Raw genomic sequence first — 23,405 nt, forward strand, 5'->3', positions numbered from 1 at the left:
GACAGCTACTACTTCTGCCTGTCTCAAAACAACCCATGAATCATGTAGGTGTAAGGAAACTATAAGACTGGCATGAAGGAAAAGATGAGAAAGAAGCAACCCTATCTTGAAAACAGAATATACTTTTAAGATGTAACAATGAATCTCTGGACTAAGAAAGGGAAGTGTCAAAAATATTTGAGCCAAATGGGTTCGTGATGTATGACCTACTCCACTCCATTTTCTTTGGGGTTTTATTTCCTTTGGGGCCTTTATCCCTTCTACTAATTGGAAGAGGGCAGGGAAGGAGGGAGAATTAGCTATGTGGGTTATTAAGAGTATCTGTATTGTGGTATCAGTGGTAAGTTCTTTTTTTTTTAAAGATAGAGTGAGAGAGGAGAGAGAGAGAGAGAGAGAATTTTTTAATATTTATTTTTTAGTTCTCGGCGGACACAACATCTTTGTTGGTATGTGGTGCTGAGGATCGAACCCGGGCCGCACGCATGCCAGGCGAGCGTGCTACCACTTCAGCCACATCCCCAGCCCTGGTAAGTTCTTTTATAAGGTATTTTGCCAGAACAAAGACTGTATTAACATTGTCTTACAACTGAACAACTAGTTCTCCTTCTCCTTAAAAGGTGGTTTCTGAACTTATTTTACAGGAATAAAGATTTTTCAAAAATCAATCACAGTATTTTATAGGTATGCTTCCTTCACCAATTCTAACATCTATACCACCACTAGGGAAATGCCCAAAATAACGATGGATCAAATTCCTAAACTCCTAATATTAAGATGAACTTTTTTGAACGTGGTTTTCTAGAAGAAAGTAAGAACAGATGCAAAAGGTTGAAAGCTGAATGAGGGTGAACCCTAGGCTCAAGATTGAGGTGAACAGCAAAAGCCATAGAGATTCTAAAGAGATGACTGGAGGCCTTGCGACTGAAAGAAGGGGACTTAATGCCCAGAGGACTTGTTTCAATAAATAGCAGTGCTTTTATGTTTTAGGGTTTTATGTAAGATTTCTTTAAAAAAAAAAAGAGTTCTATAGCTGCTTTATAAAGTGCTGAAAATCTGAGTCATACTATCATCCTTATTGTAAAATCAGGAGTTGAGCTGGGTGTGATGGCTCATGCCTGTAATTCCAGTGACTAGGGAAGCTCAGGTAGGAAGATCTCAAGTTTGATGTCAGCCTCAGCAATTCAGTCAGACTCTCAGCAACTTAGTGGAACCCTCCCTCCAGGTAAAAGATTTTATAAAGGGCTGGGGATGTAGTTCAGTAATAAAGTGCCCTTGGGTTCAATCCCTTGTACCAAAAAAAAAAAAAAATCAGGAGTTGAAGCCCATAAAAGTGAAATTACTCATTGAAGGTTATAGAATTAAGTAGGGTATTTCTATTATGACTTATTCTGAGACAGGATTAAATTAGTATGGCTATCTCAATGAAATAGTAGTAAGATAATGATGAACTTAAGCTAAAACTTCACAGTTTTAGTATCCTTTTTATGAAGAGCCAAAATGATGCAAACCCAAGTGGACAAATTTTTTTTTAGAAAATAATACGTAGTAAGATAAATAATTTTCCAATATAAACCCAATTTAAACATATTTATCATCTTTTTTTACTCAGTTTTGTTTTTAATTCCATGAACCAAAGAGAAATGATTGCTGAGGCTTTCACTCCAGACTTTTTTAAAAATCAGGAGAATCTAAATATGAGAATCAACTATTTATTTTCTAATTTTAGGCCACTAACCTGATAAAGTATTTATTGTTATCTTACCTTAAAAAATCAAGTTCATAGGGCGTTTGGCTGGAAAAATTACATTTTAATTCTATTACAAAGCATTTTATTTTCAACACAGAATTTCTCAATGATAATCATATTTTGGTAATGTGCCTTAGTCTAAAACAATAAAACTCAAATAAAACAAAAAATACTCAGATTAAAGAAAAAAATGTTATTTTTCTTTCCTTATTTACCTAAATTCTAAAAAAAATCATGTCTAATGCCTACCTGAGCCATCAGTGGGAACCGAACTTGCATTGATTCCAGAAAGACCAAACAAAGGACATTCTCGATCTGTGTTGACATGACCCCATTTGTGACATTTAATACATCTTACATTTCGAACCTGAGAAAAGTGAATGAATATTCTTTTGGTTACTAAAATACTACGAATCTAACCAATGTTTGGCAGGATTCAAGTTAAATTACTCACATTTTAAAAAGATCTGTAGGAAAAGATACTACAAAACTAAGTTTGGTAAATTTAATACAAATACTAAAATCTTATTATAAATTCTGCCTAACACCTAAGCTGAATCCTATTGTTTTTTACTTCTTAGTTGGTTGCAATATAACAATATCATCTTAAAATTTCTTAGTTTTAATAAGTCAAAATTAAAAGTTTCAAATTTCTAAACCAGGAGCTGGCAAAATTTTCCTGTAAAGGTTCAAATAGAACTTATTTTAGGCTTTTCAGGCCCAACCTCTGTGCCAACTGTAAGGACTCAGCTCTGCTGTTTAAGTTACAGATAATACATAAATGAACAAGCAAGGAAAGGTTCCAACAACATTTTCTTTATAAGGATTCCCTCTAGTGACAGGCTGCCCTGATTCTAAACAAATTACTGTTTTAAATCTTTTCTTGGTCATGACCTAATTCTCTAAATTCTTGGAAAAGAGCAGACACCAACATCATTATAACTCTTTTTTTTAAGTATTTATTTTTTAGTTGCAGTTGGATACAATATCTTTATCTTATTTATTTATTATTATGTGGTGCTGAGGATCAAACCCAGGCCTCACACATGCTAGGTGAGGGCTCTACAGCTGAGCCACAACTGCAGCCCTATAATTTTTTTTTTAATATTTATTTTTTTAAGTTGTAGTTGGATACAATCCCTTTATTCCATTCATTTAATTTATGCGGCGCTGAGGATCGAACACAGGGCCCCACGCATGCTAGGCGAGCGCTCTACCATTGAGCTACAATCCCAGCCTCCCCATAACTCTTATTAGTAATTTTGATTCACATTTTTGGTCAGTCTACCACATTTAATGTTTTCTCCTTATTCCTACCATCATCTGATACCAATACAAACCATATTGTTCTTTTTCAGCGTGAACACCTTTTTGATAATTATGTAGATATTTACTAAATAAAAATTATTCGTAAAGGGTAAAATACATGTCACTTGCCTGAATGCCAAAGGGCTGATCTCTGATGTTCATGTCATCTTTGGCATATCTATTAAATAGAGAAAATGTATAAATAAAATATTAAGAATAATTTAATAAATTCAATGGTAGTTAACTTGAAAAAGTTATAGTCCTCAAAACAATATGAAATGTGTTATTACTTCAATAAGTATACAGAACTATAGTCTATTTAATATTTCAAAATAGTTATCAAATATCTAGGCTTATAGTTTGTAATTTATAAATAAAAAGAACAAGAATATAAAACAAGACTATGATAAAAGTAGATTGGTTGCATAAGAAAGTTCAATAAAAATGTTTTCATATTAGTTACTTTCTCTAACGCATATAAAGGTAATAACATAAGATGGGATTGCAGATATAGTGATATATATTGTATCTTAAAAGCAAACCAGACCGTACTTTTCTCATGGAGCTCCTTTCTGCCATTCAAATTTGTATTCTGTCTCTCCTTCTGTTTCTTCTTTCTAAAACATTCATTAAAAAGTCTTTCAATTTTCTCCATAAAATCAAAATTAATTATAAGTAAATTAAAACAGTAAATAGTGCTTTACCTCTTTGTTTTCTTGATTGCATATCAAAAATACAGGAGGGGAAAAAGTAAGACAAGTTAAAATTATCAGTGTAAAAATCAAATGTATATTACCACTATGATATGTTATTTGATTATAATTTGTAAGATTGTACTGGTTTGACTTCTTTCTTTTTGCATGAGATAAAAATCAAGGACGAAAGGATAAAATACAATACTGAATTTAACAATACTATATTTAACAAACATGTTAACTGCTAATTGTTAATTGCTAATTTTGAAACTTTTATGCTTTTTACAGATAGTGAATATTGTATTTTATATACACAAGTATATTTAGAAGGAAAGACTAAAGATATAACCACATTATAAAAGAATAAATGCATTTCTGCTGGTGTTGAGATTTTTTTTCCTCCCAAAAGGACACCTCATGAAAAATTACTAGAACAATATTTTTAATATTTATTCTACTTTATTGGTTATAATATTATTCTTTATTATCTCCTCAGAAAACCAATTTTATTTATTTTTTATTTATTATTTTGTAGTACTGGGGATTGAAGCCAGGGGTGCTCTAACACTGAACTACAAACCCAGTCCTTTTTATTTAAGTGAGGGTGTTACTAAAGTTGTGATCTTCCTGTCTCAGCCTCCCAGATAAGGATTATAGGTTTGCACCATTGCACCTGACATGATAACAATCTTTAAAAACAAAGAATACTTTTAAAAAGTCTGTTAGCTGGCTGGGGATGTGGCTCAAGCGGTAACACGCTCTCCTGGCATGTGTGGAGAGCTGGGTTCTATCCTCAGCACCACATAAAATAAAGATGTTGTGTCCACCGAAAACTGAAAAATAAATACTAAAAACAACAACAAAAAAAATTTCTCTCTCTCTCCTCTCTCTCTTAAAAAAAGTCTATTAGCAGTTTTCAATCTTTTTTAAAAATTTTGATTAATTAATTTCTTTGAGATGGAGGTCACTATGTTGTGCAGGTTGGTCCTGAATTTGCCTCTTCCTGTTTTGAGACTCCCTGGTAGCTGCCACTACAGGTTTGTGCTATCACACCCAGCAGTTCTCAATCTGTAGTTGTAAACATATAAAATATTTTAAGGAAACAGGGCAAGTACCTTTTTTGGCTCCTGGTGGGGCTTCATACATGAAATTAAGGCCATTCTTTACACGTTCATCTCCCATAAGCAATCTAAATGACATAAGAAATAAACTTAACAGTTTTATCCTTCCACCCCAAAAGGAACCCCAAGAGAATAAAAATAAATATTTTTTTTGTTAGAGTTCAAATTCTAAAATTTTACCCCACTGATTAGAGGACATTTAGAATATGTGAACGGAAATCAAACAATACTGTTTCTTTAGAATATGTGAATGGAAATCACAATACTATTTCTTTAATAATAGGCTGTAAGTTTTGAAACCGTCTTCTTACTTGAAATATTCTGGTCCTCTCAACAAAAAAGAGGAAAAGCTCTACGGTCACTCTAAAGGACTTTTCTTAAATTCTGAAATGCTGTTGAAATCCTGAAGGTCATCACAGAGTTGGAATTAAGTTAAACAGTTGGACAAGGACAAGGTTGCCAACAGTTTTTCTTAATTGTGAGGAATCAGTTTTGAAAATGAGTCTGGGTTTTCTTGAGAAAGTCAAAGCCAATTAATGCTTGTAAGAATCTAAATGAGAGAATCAAATTCTTTAGTGAGGCCAATGAAAAAAGACTCATTTTAAAAAAACTCTCCAATAAGCAACTTAATATGATAGAATCAGTGCCTGCTGTACCTCAAAAATCTTATTTTTATTGTTCCATTTTAACACTGAAAGTTTCCTGTTCAGGTTCCATTTACAAAAAGAAATGTTTGGCTTTTTATAAAAAATCCTCAGCCACAAATTGTATGCCTGAGTTAAAGTTTAATTCAAAAAATACAGGTAAAGGGCTGGGGATGTGGCTCAAGCGGTAGCACGCTCGCCTGGCATGCGTGCGGCCCGGGTTCGATCCTCAGCATCACATACAAACAACGTGTCCGCCGATAACTAAAAAAATAAATATAAAAAAAAAATACAGGTAAAGTGCTAATTATAAAGAAGAAAGCCAACAAGGAAATAGAATTTCCTCTCATACTTGGAAAAGACAATCAAAATGGATATGCTACATGATTGAGATTCTTCTCTTACTTCCATTGGATTCTATAAACAACTGTTATGGAAAAAAAAAGAGAAGCAAAGGAACATAGGTACAGACATCCATACAATGGATTATTATTCAGCAACAGAAAGGAATTAAGTGCTGATACATGTCATACCATGAAACATGCTAAGAAAAAGAAATCAGTTACAAGATGCCACATGTACAGGACATGTCCAGAATTGGCAAATTTATAGAGATAGTAGACTGGCAATTACTTAGGGCTGAGAGGTAGAAGAAGGACAAGGTTGGGAAATTGGAAGTAATTGCTAATAGGTATAAGATTTCTTTTTCAGAGATGAAACGTTCTGAAATTAGATTATGGTGATGATGCCAAAACTCTTAGTTATTGGTGGACACAACATCTTTGTTGGTATGTGGTGCTGAGGATCGAACCCGGGCCGCACGCATGCCAGGCGAGCGCGCTACCGCTTGAGCCACATCCCCAGCCCCAAAAACTCTTAATATACTTAGAAGTCAACATATCTTTACACAAGTATGTAAATTTTGTCTTATATTAACACCATTAAAAAATGAAAATTAAGGGCTGGGTTGTGGCTTAGCAGTAGAGCAATTGCCTAGCACGTGCGAAGCCCTGGGTTTGATCCTCGGCAACACATAAAAATAAATAAAATAAAGATACTGTATCCAACTACTACTAAAAAATATTTTTAAAAAGTGAAAATTAAAAAGATCAGCATCACTAAATATTATGGAAATGTAAATCCAAAACTGCAATGAGATACCACTTCATACTTACTAGGATGGTTACTGCTGAACACAAAAAACCAAAAAAAAAAAAAAGTTAAATAGAGCATTTCAGCAAAGGAAATTATTAAAAGTATGGAGAGAGAGCTACAGAATGGGAGAAAATCTTGACCAGTGACGTCTCCAATAGGGGGTTAACATACAGAATATATAAAGAATTCAACTTAATACCCCCCCAAAAAAACACAACAAAAACTCAAACCAACTAACTCAATCAATAAATGGGCCAAAGAACTAACCAGAAACTTCTGAAAAAAGAAACACAAATGGTCAAAAAAATCTATGAAAAAATGTTTAACATCTCTATCAATCAGGGAAACGCAAATCAAAACTACACCAAGATTTCATCTTATTCCAGTCAGAACAGCAGCGATCAAGAACACAAACAGTAAATGCTGGCAAGGAAAAAGTACACTTGTACATTTTTGTGGAACTGTAGACTAGTACAACTACTCAGGAAAGCAGTATAGAGATTTCTTACAAAACTAGGGATAACCCACCTATCTCATTCCTTGGTATTTTCCTAAAAGATCTAAAATTGGCATACTACAGCAATAAATTCACCTCCATGTTCACTGCAGAGCAATTCACAATAACTAAATTATGAAATCAACCCAGGTGCCCACCAATAAATGATGGATTAAGAAATTGTGGCCGGGAGGGGCTGGGGTTGTGGCTCAGAGGTAGAGCGCTCGCCTAGCATGGTGAGGCTCTCGGTTCTATCCTCAGCACCACATAAATATAAAATACAGATATTGTGTCCACCTATAACTAAAAAATAAAAAATAAATTAAAAATAAAAAATAAATTAAAAAACAAAAACATGCCTGAAATCCCAGTGGCTTGGGAGGCTGGGGCAGGAGGATCATGAGTTCAAAGCCAGCCTCAGCAAAAGTGAGGTGCTCAGCAACTCAGTGAGACCCTGTCTCTAAATAAAATACAATAGGACTGGGGATGTGGTTCAGTGGTTGAGTGCCCCTGAGTCAATTCCTGATACCAAACAAACAAACAAAAATCAACAGGGAACTTCACCATTATGCATAAGTAAAAAGAACTGATCAAATATAAATAAATAAGCAAATGGAATTATAGTAGAGGAAGGAGAATGGGAGAGGGGAAGGAAATGGGAGGAAAAAGTGGGGATCATGACCTGAATTAAAATTTCATGCATGTATGAGTTTGTTGGGATGAGCCCCCCAACTACTATATATAACTATAAAGTTCTAATAAAAAAAAAAGATAGCACAGTCACTACAGAAAAGAATTTGGTGAATTATATGATCCAGTGATTCCATTCCTAAAAATATATTTATTATTTTTTAATTTTATTTTTTAATATTTATTTTTTAGGTGTAGATGGACATAACACAATGCCTTTATTTTTATGTGGTGCTGAGGATCAAACCCCAGTCCCACCAGTGCTAGGCGAGCACTCTATCGCTGAGCCACAATCCCAGCCCCACCTAAAAATATATTTAAAGAAATTGAAAACAGGAACTTGAGCAGTTACCTCTAAAGATTTACACAGCATTATTCACAATAGCTCAAAAGTATAAGCAACCCAATGCCTATAAACAGAGGAGTGTTCTACAGTTCACTTGATTTTTATTGATTGGTTTACTTATTTTTATTATTTATTTATTTATATTTTTGTACAGGGGATTGAACCCAAGGGCACTCAACTACTGAGCCACAACCCTATCCCTTTTTTATATTTTATTTACAGCCAGGGTCTCAATGAGTTGCTTGGAGCCTTGTTAAGGTGCTGAGGCTGGCTTTCAACTCCAATCCTCCTGCCTCAGCCTCCTGAGCTGCTAGGAATACAGATGTGCCCCACTGTGCTTTGTTTATTAAATCTATTTTTGTGACAGTGGTCTCACTATTTTCCAAGGCTGGTCTCAAACTCTTGGGCTCAAGCAAATCTCTTGCCACACCTCTGAAGCAGCTACCACACCCAGCTTTTCTCAGAAACTATATGAGTCGTAGAAAATACATTTTACGTGAATTATGGGTAAAGTCAAATAAAGTGACCATCTATGAGAGTAAAGGGATTAGTCTCCTGTAATTGATTATTCTATAAACAATGGCAGAGGGGCATATCTCACCTATTATCATATGACTCTTGTTCTTTAAGGTACTGTTGCATTAATTCTTCTTGTTTCTTCTTATCATATGATATTTTCTGTTCTGCCATCCATACCTAAATGAGTAAAGTAAAAAAGTAAATTAAATAGTTGGATTTAAGTTAAGTAGCAAGTTTGTTTTTTCATAATTAAATATAAAATGGCATTGTTTATGACAGTCCAATTTAGTAATAATGACATCATCACAAAATAATATCTGAAAATATGATTTGTATCTTGATATAAATCCTAAAATTCAACCATTCAACATAGCTATACTTTCACACAAACATGAGAACTGCTTTCAGTATGTGTGGTACAACAGCACCTTGTACCGGTCCCTACATTATTTCAGAGAGCAAAAAAAGCATTTCTTTACATAGAATATGTTTAACATAGATAACCCATTAGTACAGAACATTAGAAGTAGTGTTATGCAATGGCCACCAATGCTACTGGGTGTCACCAATACCCTAAGAGAGGAGAACTGGAGAAAGAGAAAAAAGGGAAAGGAAATGAAATTGTAGGAAAAAAAGAAAGATACAAGAAAAGAAACAAAGAGATAAGACAGGGGCTAGGGATTTAGTTTAGTGGTAGAGTGCTTGCCCAACATGATGGAGGCCCTAGGTTCAATCCTCAGCATAAAACAAAACAAAAAACCAAAGAAATAAGACAGAAGTGCTCAGGAGCATGAACACCTTAGGGTAAAGGTGTCTGTGTGAAATTCACAACACCATAAAAATAGTAAAGAGAATGAGACATAGATTAGAATGCTTTACAAGCATAGAATGCTTTATAAGTTTTGGTTATTTATTTTTTAGTTTTGGTTATTAAAAGTTATTTTTTATCAAGTAATTGTATTCACAGGTTGCTAGTGTTATCCATTTATTGCATATCCTGCCAAAGATTCTTTTTAAATTTTTTTAAAGTTGTAGATGGACACAATATATTTATTTGACTTATTTATTTTTATGTGCTGTTGAGGATTGAACCCAGTGCCTCACATGTGCTGGGCAAGTGCTCTACCATTGAGCTACAACCCCAACCCTTGCCAAAGATTTTTTTTTTTTTGGCACCAGGGATTGAACCCAAGGGTCTTATCTACCAAGCCACACACCCTCAGCCCTTTTAAAATTTTATTTAGAGACAGGGTCTCTCTATGTTGCTTAGGGCCTCACTAAGTTGCAGATGCTGGTTTTGAACTTGTGATCCTCCTGCCTCAGTCTCCCAAGCCACTGATATTACAGGTGTGCACTATTATGCCCTGTTCTGCCAAAGATTTTCTAATGCATATGCATTAGTATATAAAACATAATTCTATTTACATGGTGGTAACATACTTTACATATATATGTACATATTCACATGGCTATATAAAACTCAAAAACATAAAACATGCTATATATAAAATTAAAAGCCTAGTTCATTTCACAACTTTGTGTGTATAGTCAATTAACAATTTTAGTACCCCCTGTATGTGATGCACACAGTAGTAAGCACTCACTTTGTTTCAAATCCTCTACCCACACTATCTCATTTTTTCCCCCCAAAGGCACAGATAGAGATTTAGGAAAGTAGATACACATTCAAGGAAGAATGCAGGGTATAAAGAAAAGGATGGCAGTTCAATGGTATGAGGTGTTAATATTTATGGAGGACAGTCCTAGGGGCTGGATGAGATACACCATCTCATTTACTCTTCACAACTTTACAAGTCAAAGCAAGTGATACTGATCATCCTTTATTTGTAGATTAAGAAATTTTGGATCAGGAATATTAACTATTTTGTGTGACAATGCCTGTAATTCAGGGACTGCAGGAGGATTGCTAAGTTTAAGGTTAGTGTCAGCAACTTGTAGAGAGAGATCCTTAGCAACTTAGCAGAACTTGTCTCAAAATAAAAAATGGTTGGGATGTAGCCCATTGGTTCAATCCCCAATACCAATAAACAAATAAATATATAAATATTTTATGCAAGGTCTAATACCGACTATGCTGGAATGGTTAGAATCCTCGTCTGCCTCCAAAGCCCTGACTTTTTACTTCATCCTTTTGCTTTTCACCACAATCATTTTCGCTATGGTTTTTCTGCCCTGAGCTTAGCCAAACTGTAATTAATTAATTAATTAATTATTTTTTTTTGAGAGAGAATTTTAATATTTATTTTTTAGTTTTCGGCGAACACATCTTTGTTTGTATGTGGTGCTGAGGATCGAACCTGGGCCGCACGCATGCCAGGCGAGCGCGCTACCGCTTGAGCCACATCCCCAGCCCTAATTAATTATTTTTTAAAAAATATTTTTTAAGATGTTGATGGACCTTGATTGTATTCATTTATTTATATGCGGTGCTGAGAATTGAACCCAGTGCCTCACACATGCTAAGCAAGTGCTCTATCACTGAGCCACAACTCCAGCCTCTAATAAATTAATTTTGCTTTATTTATTTTTGGTGCCAGTGATTGAGTCCAGATGTACTCTATCACTAAGCTACATCCTCAACCCCTTCTTCTTCTTCTTCTTCTTCTTCTTCTTTTTTTTTTTTTATTTTGAGACAGGGTCTCGCGAAGTTGCGGATCTCGCTAAATTGCAAAGGCTGGCCTCCAACTTGAGATCCTCCGGAGTGCGTCACCGCCCCGACTGTAATTAATTATTTAAAACGCTAATATTCAATGAGGGTGATTTCTTTTATACGATCTATCTTAAATAAACAGTAGTCTTTGTAGAGGAGAAAACTAAGGAGCCGTGAACCTCGGATTCGAAAAGACCAAACCCGAACCAGTTAAGGCAAGTATTGAGCAACTGTGAGCGCAGGCTCCACGTTTTATGGATTTACACTTTGACCGACAGAGCCAACGAGAGCATCCCAACTCGTCTTGGATGTAGAACAAACGTAGAGCGCCTGCTTCATCAGTGAGGAAAAGGGGGCGAGAGCACCTGGGCTTCTGGCCTGGAGAGGAGGTGATATCCTGGCATCCCAGCGACATCACCACTCTCACCCCAGCAGCCCCTGGGGACCCAGTGGCCGTAAGCCAGATCCCTTTGGGTTTCTTCTACTCACCTTTTTGATATTGGATTTGGAGGCAGGATGAAAGTCCTTTTTGCACATGAAGTTGGCGAAGGATTTCCCCATCTTGGCATCCGAGCTGAGGAAGGCAACCAACCGGTCAGCGAGCAACGTAAACAAACTCTGCAGCCTAACCGGAACTGCGCCTCCAGCAGCCGCGGGAACTTCCTAGGTCAAAGGTGACAGCTTCCGTCAACTGGCGCCTCCTCCCGCTACTTTCAGCTGTCACTTCTGGAAGCGCAGAGGCCAGGTGAGGGGCTTGCTAGAGGGAGGAACGTGCGCAGCGGAGGCCAGAGCCCTGGACTAGCTGCGGCGCAGCGCTGCCTGACCGCGGGACTCGCGGCCACAGCCGTTTGATCGTCTCACGCAGTGTACGGGGTCCGCGGTGGCGGCTCTTTCTACCAGCTGTCAGATTGCTTTCGTTGAACGCTGACACGAGTTGCAAAAACTTTTGTGCACCGGGTTTTTCACCTGTCTTGTGGAGAGAGTAATTCTCGCTTTAACTGGAGTACGATTGTGAGGTTCAAACGATGTGATGCTTTTTGAAAGCTATAAAATAGAATGTCAGCTCTACAAGAGCGGGAGCTCCTTTTGTTTCTAGTTATTTCCAGCTGTACGTTCCCTAGTGCAGAAAGATGTTCAGCAAACATTTGTTGAGTGATAAGTGGTGTGAGAGTCCAAGTTTCATGTCCTCAATGGGCCAAGTACCATTCTAACTAGGCAGCAATTGTACCTAGCTTCCCTGACGACCCCTCTTGGATAGTTGAGATCTCCTAGTGCAGCGTGATGGACGTCAGGACTCCAGGGTTTTGAATAGATGTGGCTGCTATTATTATAGAGCACACATCAACCAAGTCCTCTAGCGGGGTTTAGACTAGACTATTTGTGGTGTAATTTACTCTTCTGCCAGATAATAACATCTTTCATTTGAGGATCTACTATGTTTCATGTTAAGCAAAATGCTTAACTTGTCTAATTGAAATCTCCCGTAATAACTCTGTTTAATCTTTTATTCTACTATTGAGCCTGCAAGCATAGAACAATTAAATAGCTTGTCAAAGTTATGTAGTGGTGGAACCAACTTTGGAACACAAATAGAAGGAGATGCAAGATATAAAAGTTGAAATACTCAAAGAAAAGAACAATAAGGATAGTGACCTCTTTCTCATCATTGAGAAGAGAAAAACTTCAGGAGTTTGGGCATTATAAAATAAACAGCTAAAACAATGTGTCTATTCTGAAAGCAAAATAAAGTATAGAATACTTAAGTATATTACTAAAATTGATGATTTAAATTTTACAAATTTCTAGTGAAGACAATCTACATATGAAATTCTACAATCAGGATTTACAAATTATATTTGTGAACTTCCACCATAAAATATTGACAATTGGAATTTCATTGACATTTTTTATATTTGAAGTAGTGAATCTGTTTCAAAATTTCTGTCTTTTTAATATTATAATCTCTGCATATTCTTCCTTAGGTCAAAGGAAACCTTTTCTTTCTTATTTCGAGAAAATACTGAAAACATGTTTTTTTTTTCCCCCTGTAAGTTTCAATGATAACAATACAAAGATAATTAAGGCATACTCTCGCCTCATAAGGATTTTATTGCCAATAAGAGGACTGGTGCACAAATATATAGAATATAGCCTTTATAACAGTAGGCTAGGTGTAGAGATTCCCGAATATAGGAATAATGAAAAGAAATTCAGGGGAGACTTTAGGAGAGAAAGGTTTTAGAGAATAAATTTGACCCATCAACTAGAAGAAAGTAGTTCACATTGCTATTTTCTTGTTGATTCTTGTAGTTCATGGTTGATTCTTAAGTCATGTTGATTATTGTATTATAGTTTATGATATTTAAAGCTTTAATGAACACCCTTTATTAGACATGGTAATAATATCCCTTGGCCAGAGAGTAGGAGTATTTGTTTTGTATATACTTAACAATATTTTCTCTTGTTATTTAAAAACTTCTATGTGATTGGTAGTTGTTTAGAAAATGGAGCCCTATTCCTGTGATACATTTGTGGCATTACCTCCAGCAACAATTGATAAGAGGATTATTTTTGGAAAAAATTCAGACAGACTCTGTGATGAAGTACAAGAGGTAGTTTATTTTCCTGCTGCAGTTCATGATAACAGAGAACCTCTTAAGGTAGGTAAAATATATGTTTTTATTTTCTAGATATTCAAATCTTTATTTTTAAAAATTGCCTTCATTCCAAGTCTAAATCTGGGAAGCACCTTCACCTCACAAAGAGTGCATAAATATGTACAACAGAGGAAACTCATTTTTAAAAAAAATATTCGTTTTTTAAAAAAATATTTTTTAGTTGTAGATAGACACAATACCTTTATTTATGTATTTTTTCAATGTGGTGCTGAGAATTGAACCCAGTGCCCCACACATTCTAGGTAAGTGCTCAGCCACTGAGCCACAACCCCAGCCCAGAAACTCATTTTTAAAAGAATGTCATTAAAAAAGTATAAGATAACACCCATAGATATTAGTCCATCTTCTAAGAGGCAGTGCAGTCCTCACATCGCCAGAGTACCAAGGTTGTCTTAAACACCAGAATCTATAGCTTAATTTCTCCACTTAATACCAAGCAATAAAAATTAGACAGTCCTGGGCTGGGGATGTGGCTCAAGTGGTAGCGTGCTTGCCTAGCATGCATGTGGCCCGGGTTCGATCCTGAGCACCACATACAAAGATGTTGTGTCTGCCGAAAACCAAAAAATAAATATTAAAAAATTCTCTCTCTCTCTCTCTCTCTCTCTCTCTCTCTCTCTCTCTCTCTCTCTCTCTTTAAAAAATTAGACAGTCCACCAAGGGAAAAACTGCTTCTATCTGACACTCTTAGAAGGGTCCCCAACTTTCTATTTGAGATGATGTTGAATTTTGTTTCCCACTGGCCCTTGGATTGTTTCTCCAGATGTAGCACTATTATTTCGTAACTCTTTTTACACAACAGTGATTGAAAACTTCCTTTGATCAGAGAATAATTTTAGGTGTAACCTCTAATATTTAAAAACACTGGTTTATATGTGACAACTTTCAATGAGAATATACCATGGGTGTTCATGTTTCTTGATGCCACAGAAGGTGAGTATAAATGAATTTTAAGAGGTCAGGCATCACTCTGCTTACAAGACAACCCGTTCCTAGATGAGTTCTGGGGTGGCATGTTATTCACAAAAGGCATTTGTCTAATTCTGACCAGGAGCCAGAATTTAGAATAGTTTATAGACAAATCACCAAGGCCATGAATTGACACAAAAAACAGGCAGAGCCCTCTAGCATGTCAGAGATCTTCATTGCTTCAAATTGCAAACCAAAGTATCCCAGAAAACAGGAAATCTGAAATACATGTTTTATTAGCAATATGCTACTTTAAAAATATCATAAAACAGTTATTACTATCATTTTTTTTGAGAGAGAGGGAGAGAGGGAGAGGGAGAGAGGGAGAGAGGGAGAGAGAGAGAGAGAGAGAGAGAGAGAGAGAGAGAGAGAATTTTTTAATATTTTACTTTTTAGTTTTCGGCGGACACAACATCTTTGTTGGTATGTGGTGCTGAGGATCGAACCTGGGCCGCACGCATTCCAGGCGAGCGCGCTACCGTTTGAGCCACATCCCCAGCCCTATTACTATCATTAACTAGCAATTTGGAAGAGATAATAGAAGTTAAAATTCAAGAATTTAAATATGAAAAATAATTGAATTAGAAATAGGCTTCTGATTTTTATTTCAATGATTTGGAAGCAATTGAAATAACTAATGAAAATTATTCTTTGATGAAATATTAGAATACTTTTCACATGCAAGCATGTTAGAGCAAGGAGTTTAAAGTCAGCTGTAAGATTCAGATGTTGTCTGATGGGAATTCAGAGTCTACAGTTGGAATAGGAGGTATATGCAACTAATTCCACTATAAATTAAATGATAAATTTAAGTAGAAGCAACATATTGCAGCATAGGAGAAACATGTGATTCAGACTAGGGATCAAGGAAAGCTTCACTAGGAAGTTTGTTAGACAAAAAAGATTTTGATTGGTGTAGAATAAGAAAAGTTAATCCAGATTCTGGATAAAGGTTTATGACTCATTAAAAGGTTTATTAAGCCCTGCAATAGCACTAACAACATGCATTTTATTCAGTCACTTGATAGTATACAAATGAATTGAAGGATCCTTTAAAATTTTTATGGAAGAAATAATTTACTATGGAACTTTAGTGAAAGTTTCACTTTATATTTTATTGCTAAGTTATGTACTTTTTGTATTTTAATTCTGTGACATTCTAACACTCAGATATATTAGACATTTTCTATATATTAGGCTATATATTTTTTCTTTTTCTGAAACTGTTTATTCATCTGGGATACCGGTTCCACTTTATCTCTATATTTAAATCTGGCTATCTTGTAAACCAGTGGTTCTCATTCTTTCCACTGCTGCAGACATACCTGATGGACTTCTTCCACAAGTGATATAGACTTCTATGATAATACTCCTGTATTTAGGGGTTACCATATGTGTGCCTAATTAGGAAACACTGGACATTGAGGTTGAGAATTCATTTCTTTTTCATATTTTATTTTTTAGTTGTAGATGGACACAATATCTTTATTTTATTTTTATGTGGTGCTGAGGATCAAACCCAGGCCCTCGCACACACGGCCTCGCATGTGCTAGGCGAGTGATCTACTGCTGAGGCACAACCGCAGCTGGAGAATTCCTTTCTTAATCATCAATTCCTATACATCTTCCTTTGCAAAAAATGTTCAAGACTTTACAACTAGAATTCTTTCCTGAGCTTCTGTAGTGCCTCATGTTCACTTCTCTTCATGACCCTTGTACTTTATATTTTGTTGTGTCTTAATGTAGAAGTCTTAGTTTGTTATAAGTAAGCTTTGTATTGATTAAGTCTTTATAACTAAGATCTCTTTTAGCAGACTACTTTACGGTAGGAGATACTCAGCCATTATTTGGATGAATAAATGATTTAGCATTAATTCTGAATATTTTTAAGAGTAATGCCTTTATTACTAAAAGTTTCAATTTAGTTATATTTCATTGACCTCTTTGATAATGGTGTATCTTTTGAATGATTTTTGAAATTCTAGATTTTGATAACTTTTTTTGGTTTTGTGGTTATGGCTATGACTTTTTTTTTAACAGTGTACTTATATAGAAATTGATCAAGTTCCAGAAACATATGCTGTTGTCCTTAGTTGCCCTGCTTGGTTGTGGGGGGCAGAAATGGGAGCCAGTGAGCATGGAGTTTGCATTGGGAATGAAGCTGTATGGGGAAGAGAAGAAGTTTGTGATGAAGAAGCACTACTGGGCATGGACCTTGTCAGGTTATTTGTGTGTTATATTTTTTCATTATAGAACTTGTCTAATTGTTAAATCTTGGTATAATTCTTACCTATTTTATTTTTCAATTTTTCTTTTTTTGGACTTTGATACTTCATAGTATCAAAGATAAAAATGTTTTAGAGTTTCAGCATGCAATTTCATGGCTATCAAAGATCACTAATTGGGAGAAGGGAAGGAGAGGGAAATCATGATTCATTGGAAGTACCTAATATAATTGTGTAATTTACACAATAACCTTATGGAATATGTATTACTATCATAATTTTACAAATGAGATATCTGAATTTCAGATATAAAGCAACTTGCCGATAAATTACCAAGTCAAAAAGTTTAAAAATTAGATTTCATATTATTTGTTAACTTGAAAGAATTTTTGCTTTGAATGTAAACACAAAGTCATATGAGCATGAAAATATTTCAGAAAAATAAACAAAGTTTATTTTAATATTTTTATTTTAGACTTGGCCTTGAAAGAGCTGACACAGCTGAAAAAGCCCTCAAGGTCATTGTTGATTTGTTAGAGAAATATGGCCAGGGTGGAAACTGTACAGAGGGCAGGATGGAATTTAGTTATCACAACAGTTTCCTGATAGCTGATAGGAATGAAGCCTGGATTCTGGAGACTGCAGGGAAGCATTGGGCAGCAGAAAAAGTAAAAGGTATGGAAAACTTTTTTTTTTATTTATAAGGGAACAAATCTATTTTGGCTCACAATTCTGAAAGGGGGGAAAATCCAAGAATATGGTGGCACATCTGCTCAGTTTCTTGTGGCAGGTCTTACTGCTTCGGCCTATAGGGGAAAGCAGTAGGGCAATGGGCACATGCAGAAGACGAAGAACATAAGGAATGACTTTGCTTTAATAACTTGCTCTTGTGGTAATTAATCTAGATGGACAACTTTTTTGTGTGATTTAATTTACTATTAATAAAATATACCCTTAACTGCAGATATTGCATTTCATTGTCTTTGAAGATTTATATTCCAGCAAAATAAAGGGTAACCTGTAGGGGAAAAGTTAAAAATTGGAAAGAACATGTACTATGAAGTGCATTCTTGAAAAGGTTAAAAGGTAGCATTATCTCTGGCTATATGAGTTTCATATAATGTGTGTATATTTTATGTGCATCAGTTTTTGGCTATTTTATAGTGCTTTTTTTCTTTTAATAACCCCTTGCTATCTTGTCCTCTTTTAACTTTGAGCTGAACACCAAAATTCTTTCATGCTTAAGTATGGAGGTGAGAAAAGGGGAATGGAGCTGGAGATGGATGTCTTTGGGTTGGTGGTTAGAAAGGATATAGTGAAACAAGAATGTCCACTCTCACGAGTATATATATTTCAATACATTTTCTGAAATTTTAGCAATTATGTGAGAAGGAAATAAAATAAAAGGGATACAAAGAGTAAAGGGAAAAGTCAAATTATCACTGTTTGCAGGTGATATTATCCCATACTTATAAGATCTAAAAAGTTCCCCCAGACTTCTAGAACTAATAAACAAACTCAACAAAGTATCAAGATACAAAATCAATATTCAAGAATCAGTAACTTTCCTATTCACCAATAATCAATCCGTTGAAAAAGAAATTAGGAAAACAATCCCATGCATAATAACCTAAAGAAAGAAAGAAAGAATAAATCTAATCAAAGAGGTGAAAGACCTTTATAATGAAAATTATAGAACACTGAAGAAAGAAATTGAAGAAGACACTAGAAAATGGACAGATCTCCCATGTTCATGGAGAGACAGAATAGCCGTAGTACAAAAAGTGATCTACAGATTCAATGCAATGTCCATCAAAATACCAATAATATTATTCACAGAACTAGAAAAAACAGTCCAAAAATTCATATGGAAGAATATAAAATCCAGAATATCACAAGCAACTCAAAGAAAATAAAAAAATGCTGATGGCATCACAATACCCAATTTTAAATTACACTACAAAGCTAGTAAGAAAAACAGAACAGAACTGGCATAAAAACACACATAGAGCAATGCAATAGAAGACACAGAGACAGACCCACACAGATACATTCATCTGATCCTTACAAAGGTGCCCAAAATATACTTTGGAGAAAAGATAGCCTTTTAAACAAATGTGTGGAAAAACTGAATATCCAGATGTAGAATAATGAAACTCACCCTGAATTTGAGGTTGAGCTCCCTCTCACCCTGCACAAAAGTCAACTCAAAATGGATGAAAGACCTAGGAATCAGACCAGAAACGTGGCAACTTTAAAGTGGGTCAGCACTTCAACATATAGGTACAGACAAGCAACAACTTCTTCAACAAGACTCCTAAACTTCAGGAAATAGTACCAAAAATTAATAAATGGGTTTGCATCAAATTGAAAAGCTTCTGTACAGCAAAGTAAAAAAAGAGCATGAAGAGAGTATACAAACTGGGAGAAGTCTTTGCTAGCTAGTTTTTCAACAGAGGATTAATATCCATAATATATAAAGAACTTTAAAAATCTATAAAATAACCCAGTCAATAAATGGGGAAAAAAATTAAACACTTCTCAAAAGAAGAAATACAAATGGTCAACAAATATATGAAAAAAATTTCAACATCTTTAGCAATCAGGGAAATGCAAATCAAAATTACCCTAAGAGTTCATCTTATTCCAATTAGAATGGCAGTAATCAAGAAATACAACTAATAATAAATGCTGGCAAGAATGAAGGAGAAAAAGAATACTTATGGGATCTTGATGGGATTATGACTTTGTATAACCAGTATGGAAATCAGTATGGAGGTTCCTCAAAAGACTAGGAATGGAAAGATCATATGATGCAGCTATGATATTCCTCAATATTTATTCAAAAGAATTAAAGTCAGCATAGCTATACATACATACCCATGTTTATAGCAATGCAATTCCCAATAGCCAAGGTATAGAACCAATGTCTGTCTGTAAGTGTCTAATGTTAAGGTCTGTAAACAAGTCAAAATAACACCTGGTATTTTGCCAGGGGAATGTTAGAGTTCGTAAACAAGTCTGGATGGTGCCTGCCTGGCAAAATGCCAGATCTGCTGCAGTCCGGCTGCAGCAAAATAGCCGGGGGTGGGGGGGTGGGGGGTGACGAATAACTTCTGTAGATTGATACAGCAGGAGTAGGAGCGTTTATTGTAGGACAACAGAGCTATTTATACATTTTGCACAGCTTATCTTAATTAGTATAAAGTAGATACATCAGTCAACCAATAAGGAATCTCCACACTTAATGGCTCGCTTTTGTTACTTTTCAAACCACTCCCTCTGGCATTTTGCCAGGCACCATCCAGACTTGTTTACGAACTCTAACATTCCCCTGGCAAAATACCAGGTGTTATTTTGACTTGTTTACAGACCTTAACATTGTCTATCAATGGATAAGTGAATAAAGAAAATGTGGCATATATATACAATGGAGCTTTTTAAAATTGATTTTTAAAAAAATAAATGACAGCGGAATGCAATACAATTCTTTTTTTTTAAAGAGAGAGTGAGAGAGGAGAGAAAGAGAGAGAGAGAGAGAGAACTTTCAACATTTATTCTTTAGTTCTCAGCGGACACAATATCTTTGTTGGTATGTGATGCTGAGGATCGAACCCGGGCCGCACGCATGCCAGGCGAGCGCGCTACCGCTTGAGCCACATCCCCGGCCCCGGATACAATTCTTATTACACATATACAGCACAATTTTCATATCTCTGGTTGTATATAAAGTATGTTGACACCAATTTGTGCCTTCATACATGTACTTTGGACAATGGAGTTTTATTCAGACATAAATATGAATGAAACTGTGTAATTTAAAGGAAAATGGATGGAACTTGAGAACATTATGTTAAATGAAGTAAGCCAGACTCAGAAACTCAATGGTCATATTCTCTTTCGTATGTGGATGCTAAAGAAAATAAAAGGCAGGGGCAAGGTTGTCATAAAAATAGAAAGGAGACCAGTGGAGTAGAAGAAAGGGACAAGGAGGAGGATAGAGGAGAGGGAAAAGAAGGTACTGGTGAATGAAATTGACTAAATTATGTGCATGTATTAATATGTAATAATAAATCCCACTATTATGCTTAATTTTAATGTTATCAGTAAAAAAAGAAAGGGTACGATGATATAATAGTAAAACAAAATTTTATGTCATTGGGTAGAACAACACAAGTTGTTTGCTTTAGAATGCTTTGCTTTTTCTTTCCCATGGTTTTGTTTTGATCATATATTCCTTTTATTTGTTTCAAGTGAGGAAATCCAGAGATGTAAGAGACTGGTATATGCAAAACTTGGAATTGAGATCTTCCTGATTTCAGTTCAGTGTTCTTTCACTAGAGCACAACCTGTGTTCAAACATAATCATGTGATTATGTTTGAGATCCAGGAGGATCTCCTAGTTTTACTAAGGAGATAATATATACATGTAAAAATGTTAATTGTTGTATGAATGATACACATAGATGCTGTGAATATTAAAGAAAGGAAAGGTCATTGTAAGCTGGGGGAGTTCAGAAAGGCTTCATAAAGGAAGACTTGAGCTTTGGAGGATTTGGATATTATTTTCAAAACAGATCATTGCCAGTTGTTTTGTTGGACATTTTGTTATATATTTTGCTTTATATATATTGTTTTATGTTTTATTTTATGTATTTTATCTTTTTTAATATATAAAGTTTAACTTAGACTATTTTCTGACTGTGTTAATTGACCCTATTATATCATTAAGCACTTTTAATTTTATCAAATATGCTACATGAAAAGACAAACGAATTCTGTTCAACACAGTTCAACATTCTGTGAAAAAGTCTCATTAGGTCATGCAAAATAAGCACCTTCACTGGGTATCATTATCCAGTTGTACGTTTTGTCACCAGTTTTTCTATTTCTAAATGAGCCCAAGAACTAAATTGTTGTCTTTGAATGTTCCTAACACAAAGAAATGATAAATGTCTGATATAATATACACCCATTTGCCTTGGTCTGATTATTAGACATTATTATACATGTAATGAAATGCTACACTGTACCACATAAATATGTACAATTATTATGTGTCAATTAAAATATATGTTGATTTAAAAAAACTGAATTGTTGGATTATAGGGAATCATCTCTTAGATGGAAACTTCATCACTATCCTTGATTCTATTTTGACTTAAGTCTTGATTTTATAGTGAGACTATCCCAAGTATTACTTCAGTAGAATAATTACTTAGTTGATTTTTACTTTGCAGCTGTCTTTTAAATCAGTTTCAAAACATTATCAATTTTAATTAATTAACATTTATTTTTGTGGTACGGGGATTAAACCCAGGGACACTTTACCCCTGGGCTACATTCTCAGCCCTTTGTAAAAAATTTTGAGACAGGGTCTTCCTAAGTTGTCTAGGCTGTCCTCAAACTTGTGATTCTCCTGAGTGGTTGGGTCAATTTTCATTTATCATCAGCTATATAATTTATTGTGAACAGACTTTTATTATTTTTTCCTCTTTTGTATTTTAGTGGAAAATTTTATTTGTGACTTGTGCCACAATATCTTTGCAAGCAATGTATTTATGATTTAAAAAAAATAGTGTTAGAAACTATAGTAAATCCACATCCTTGAGTATTACTCAGCAATAAAAAGGAACGAACTGTTGATACCTACAGTAAGCTGGATGAATCTTTAGAGAATTATGTTGAGGGGCTGGGGATGTGGCTCAGGTGGTAGCGCGCCCGCCTGGCATGCGTGTGGCCTGGGTTCGATTCCCAGCACCACATACAAACAAAGATGTTGTGTCCGCCGAAAACTAAAAAATAAATATTAAAAAAAGAGAATTATGTTGAGTAAAAAAAAAGCTAGGATTTTTAGAATTAATATTTAGAGAAATAAGAGAACAAACTAGTGGTTGCCTGGAGTTCATGTATGCTACGGGTGGGAGACAGTGGGTATGGCTCTAAGAGGGGGCAACATAAAGGATTCTTGTGGTAGTACAAGCATTCTTTTTCTTGACTGTATCATTACCAGTATTATGATTGTGACTTTATACTCTAGTTTTTCAAAATGTTTTTGTTGGGGGATATGGAGTAAAGGGAACACAGTTTCTCCCTGGATTATTTCTTATAACTGCATATGCATCTACAATTATCTGAACA

The 23,405-nt window shown here is 35.1% G+C and overlaps 1 protein-coding gene and 1 pseudogene across 3 annotated transcripts in view; one reads left to right on the forward strand and one right to left on the reverse strand.

Annotated features, from left to right (window-relative positions):
* Positions 1 to 12,007, reverse strand: part of LOC144252768 (corepressor interacting with RBPJ 1-like) — a 36,056-nt pseudogene extending 24,049 nt beyond the window's left edge.
* A 52-nt stretch (positions 12,008 to 12,059) lies between these two features.
* Positions 12,060 to 23,405, forward strand: part of LOC144252774 (secernin-3-like) — a 34,056-nt gene continuing 22,710 nt past the window's right edge. For all 3 annotated transcript variants that reach the window (XM_077794885.1, XM_077794883.1, XM_077794884.1), the window contains exons 1-4: positions 12,060 to 12,137; positions 13,886 to 14,052; positions 17,080 to 17,261; positions 17,740 to 17,939. In XM_077794885.1, coding sequence (XP_077651011.1) covers positions 13,897 to 14,052; positions 17,080 to 17,261; positions 17,740 to 17,939 — 538 coding nt within the window. In that variant the 5' untranslated portion in view covers positions 12,060 to 12,137; positions 13,886 to 13,896. The remainder of the gene's footprint in view (positions 12,138 to 13,885; positions 14,053 to 17,079; positions 17,262 to 17,739; positions 17,940 to 23,405) is intronic.

Source organism: Urocitellus parryii, unplaced genomic scaffold, assembly GCF_045843805.1.
Source record: "Urocitellus parryii isolate mUroPar1 unplaced genomic scaffold, mUroPar1.hap1 Scaffold_59, whole genome shotgun sequence".
NCBI classification, from domain to species: domain Eukaryota; kingdom Metazoa; phylum Chordata; class Mammalia; order Rodentia; family Sciuridae; genus Urocitellus; species Urocitellus parryii.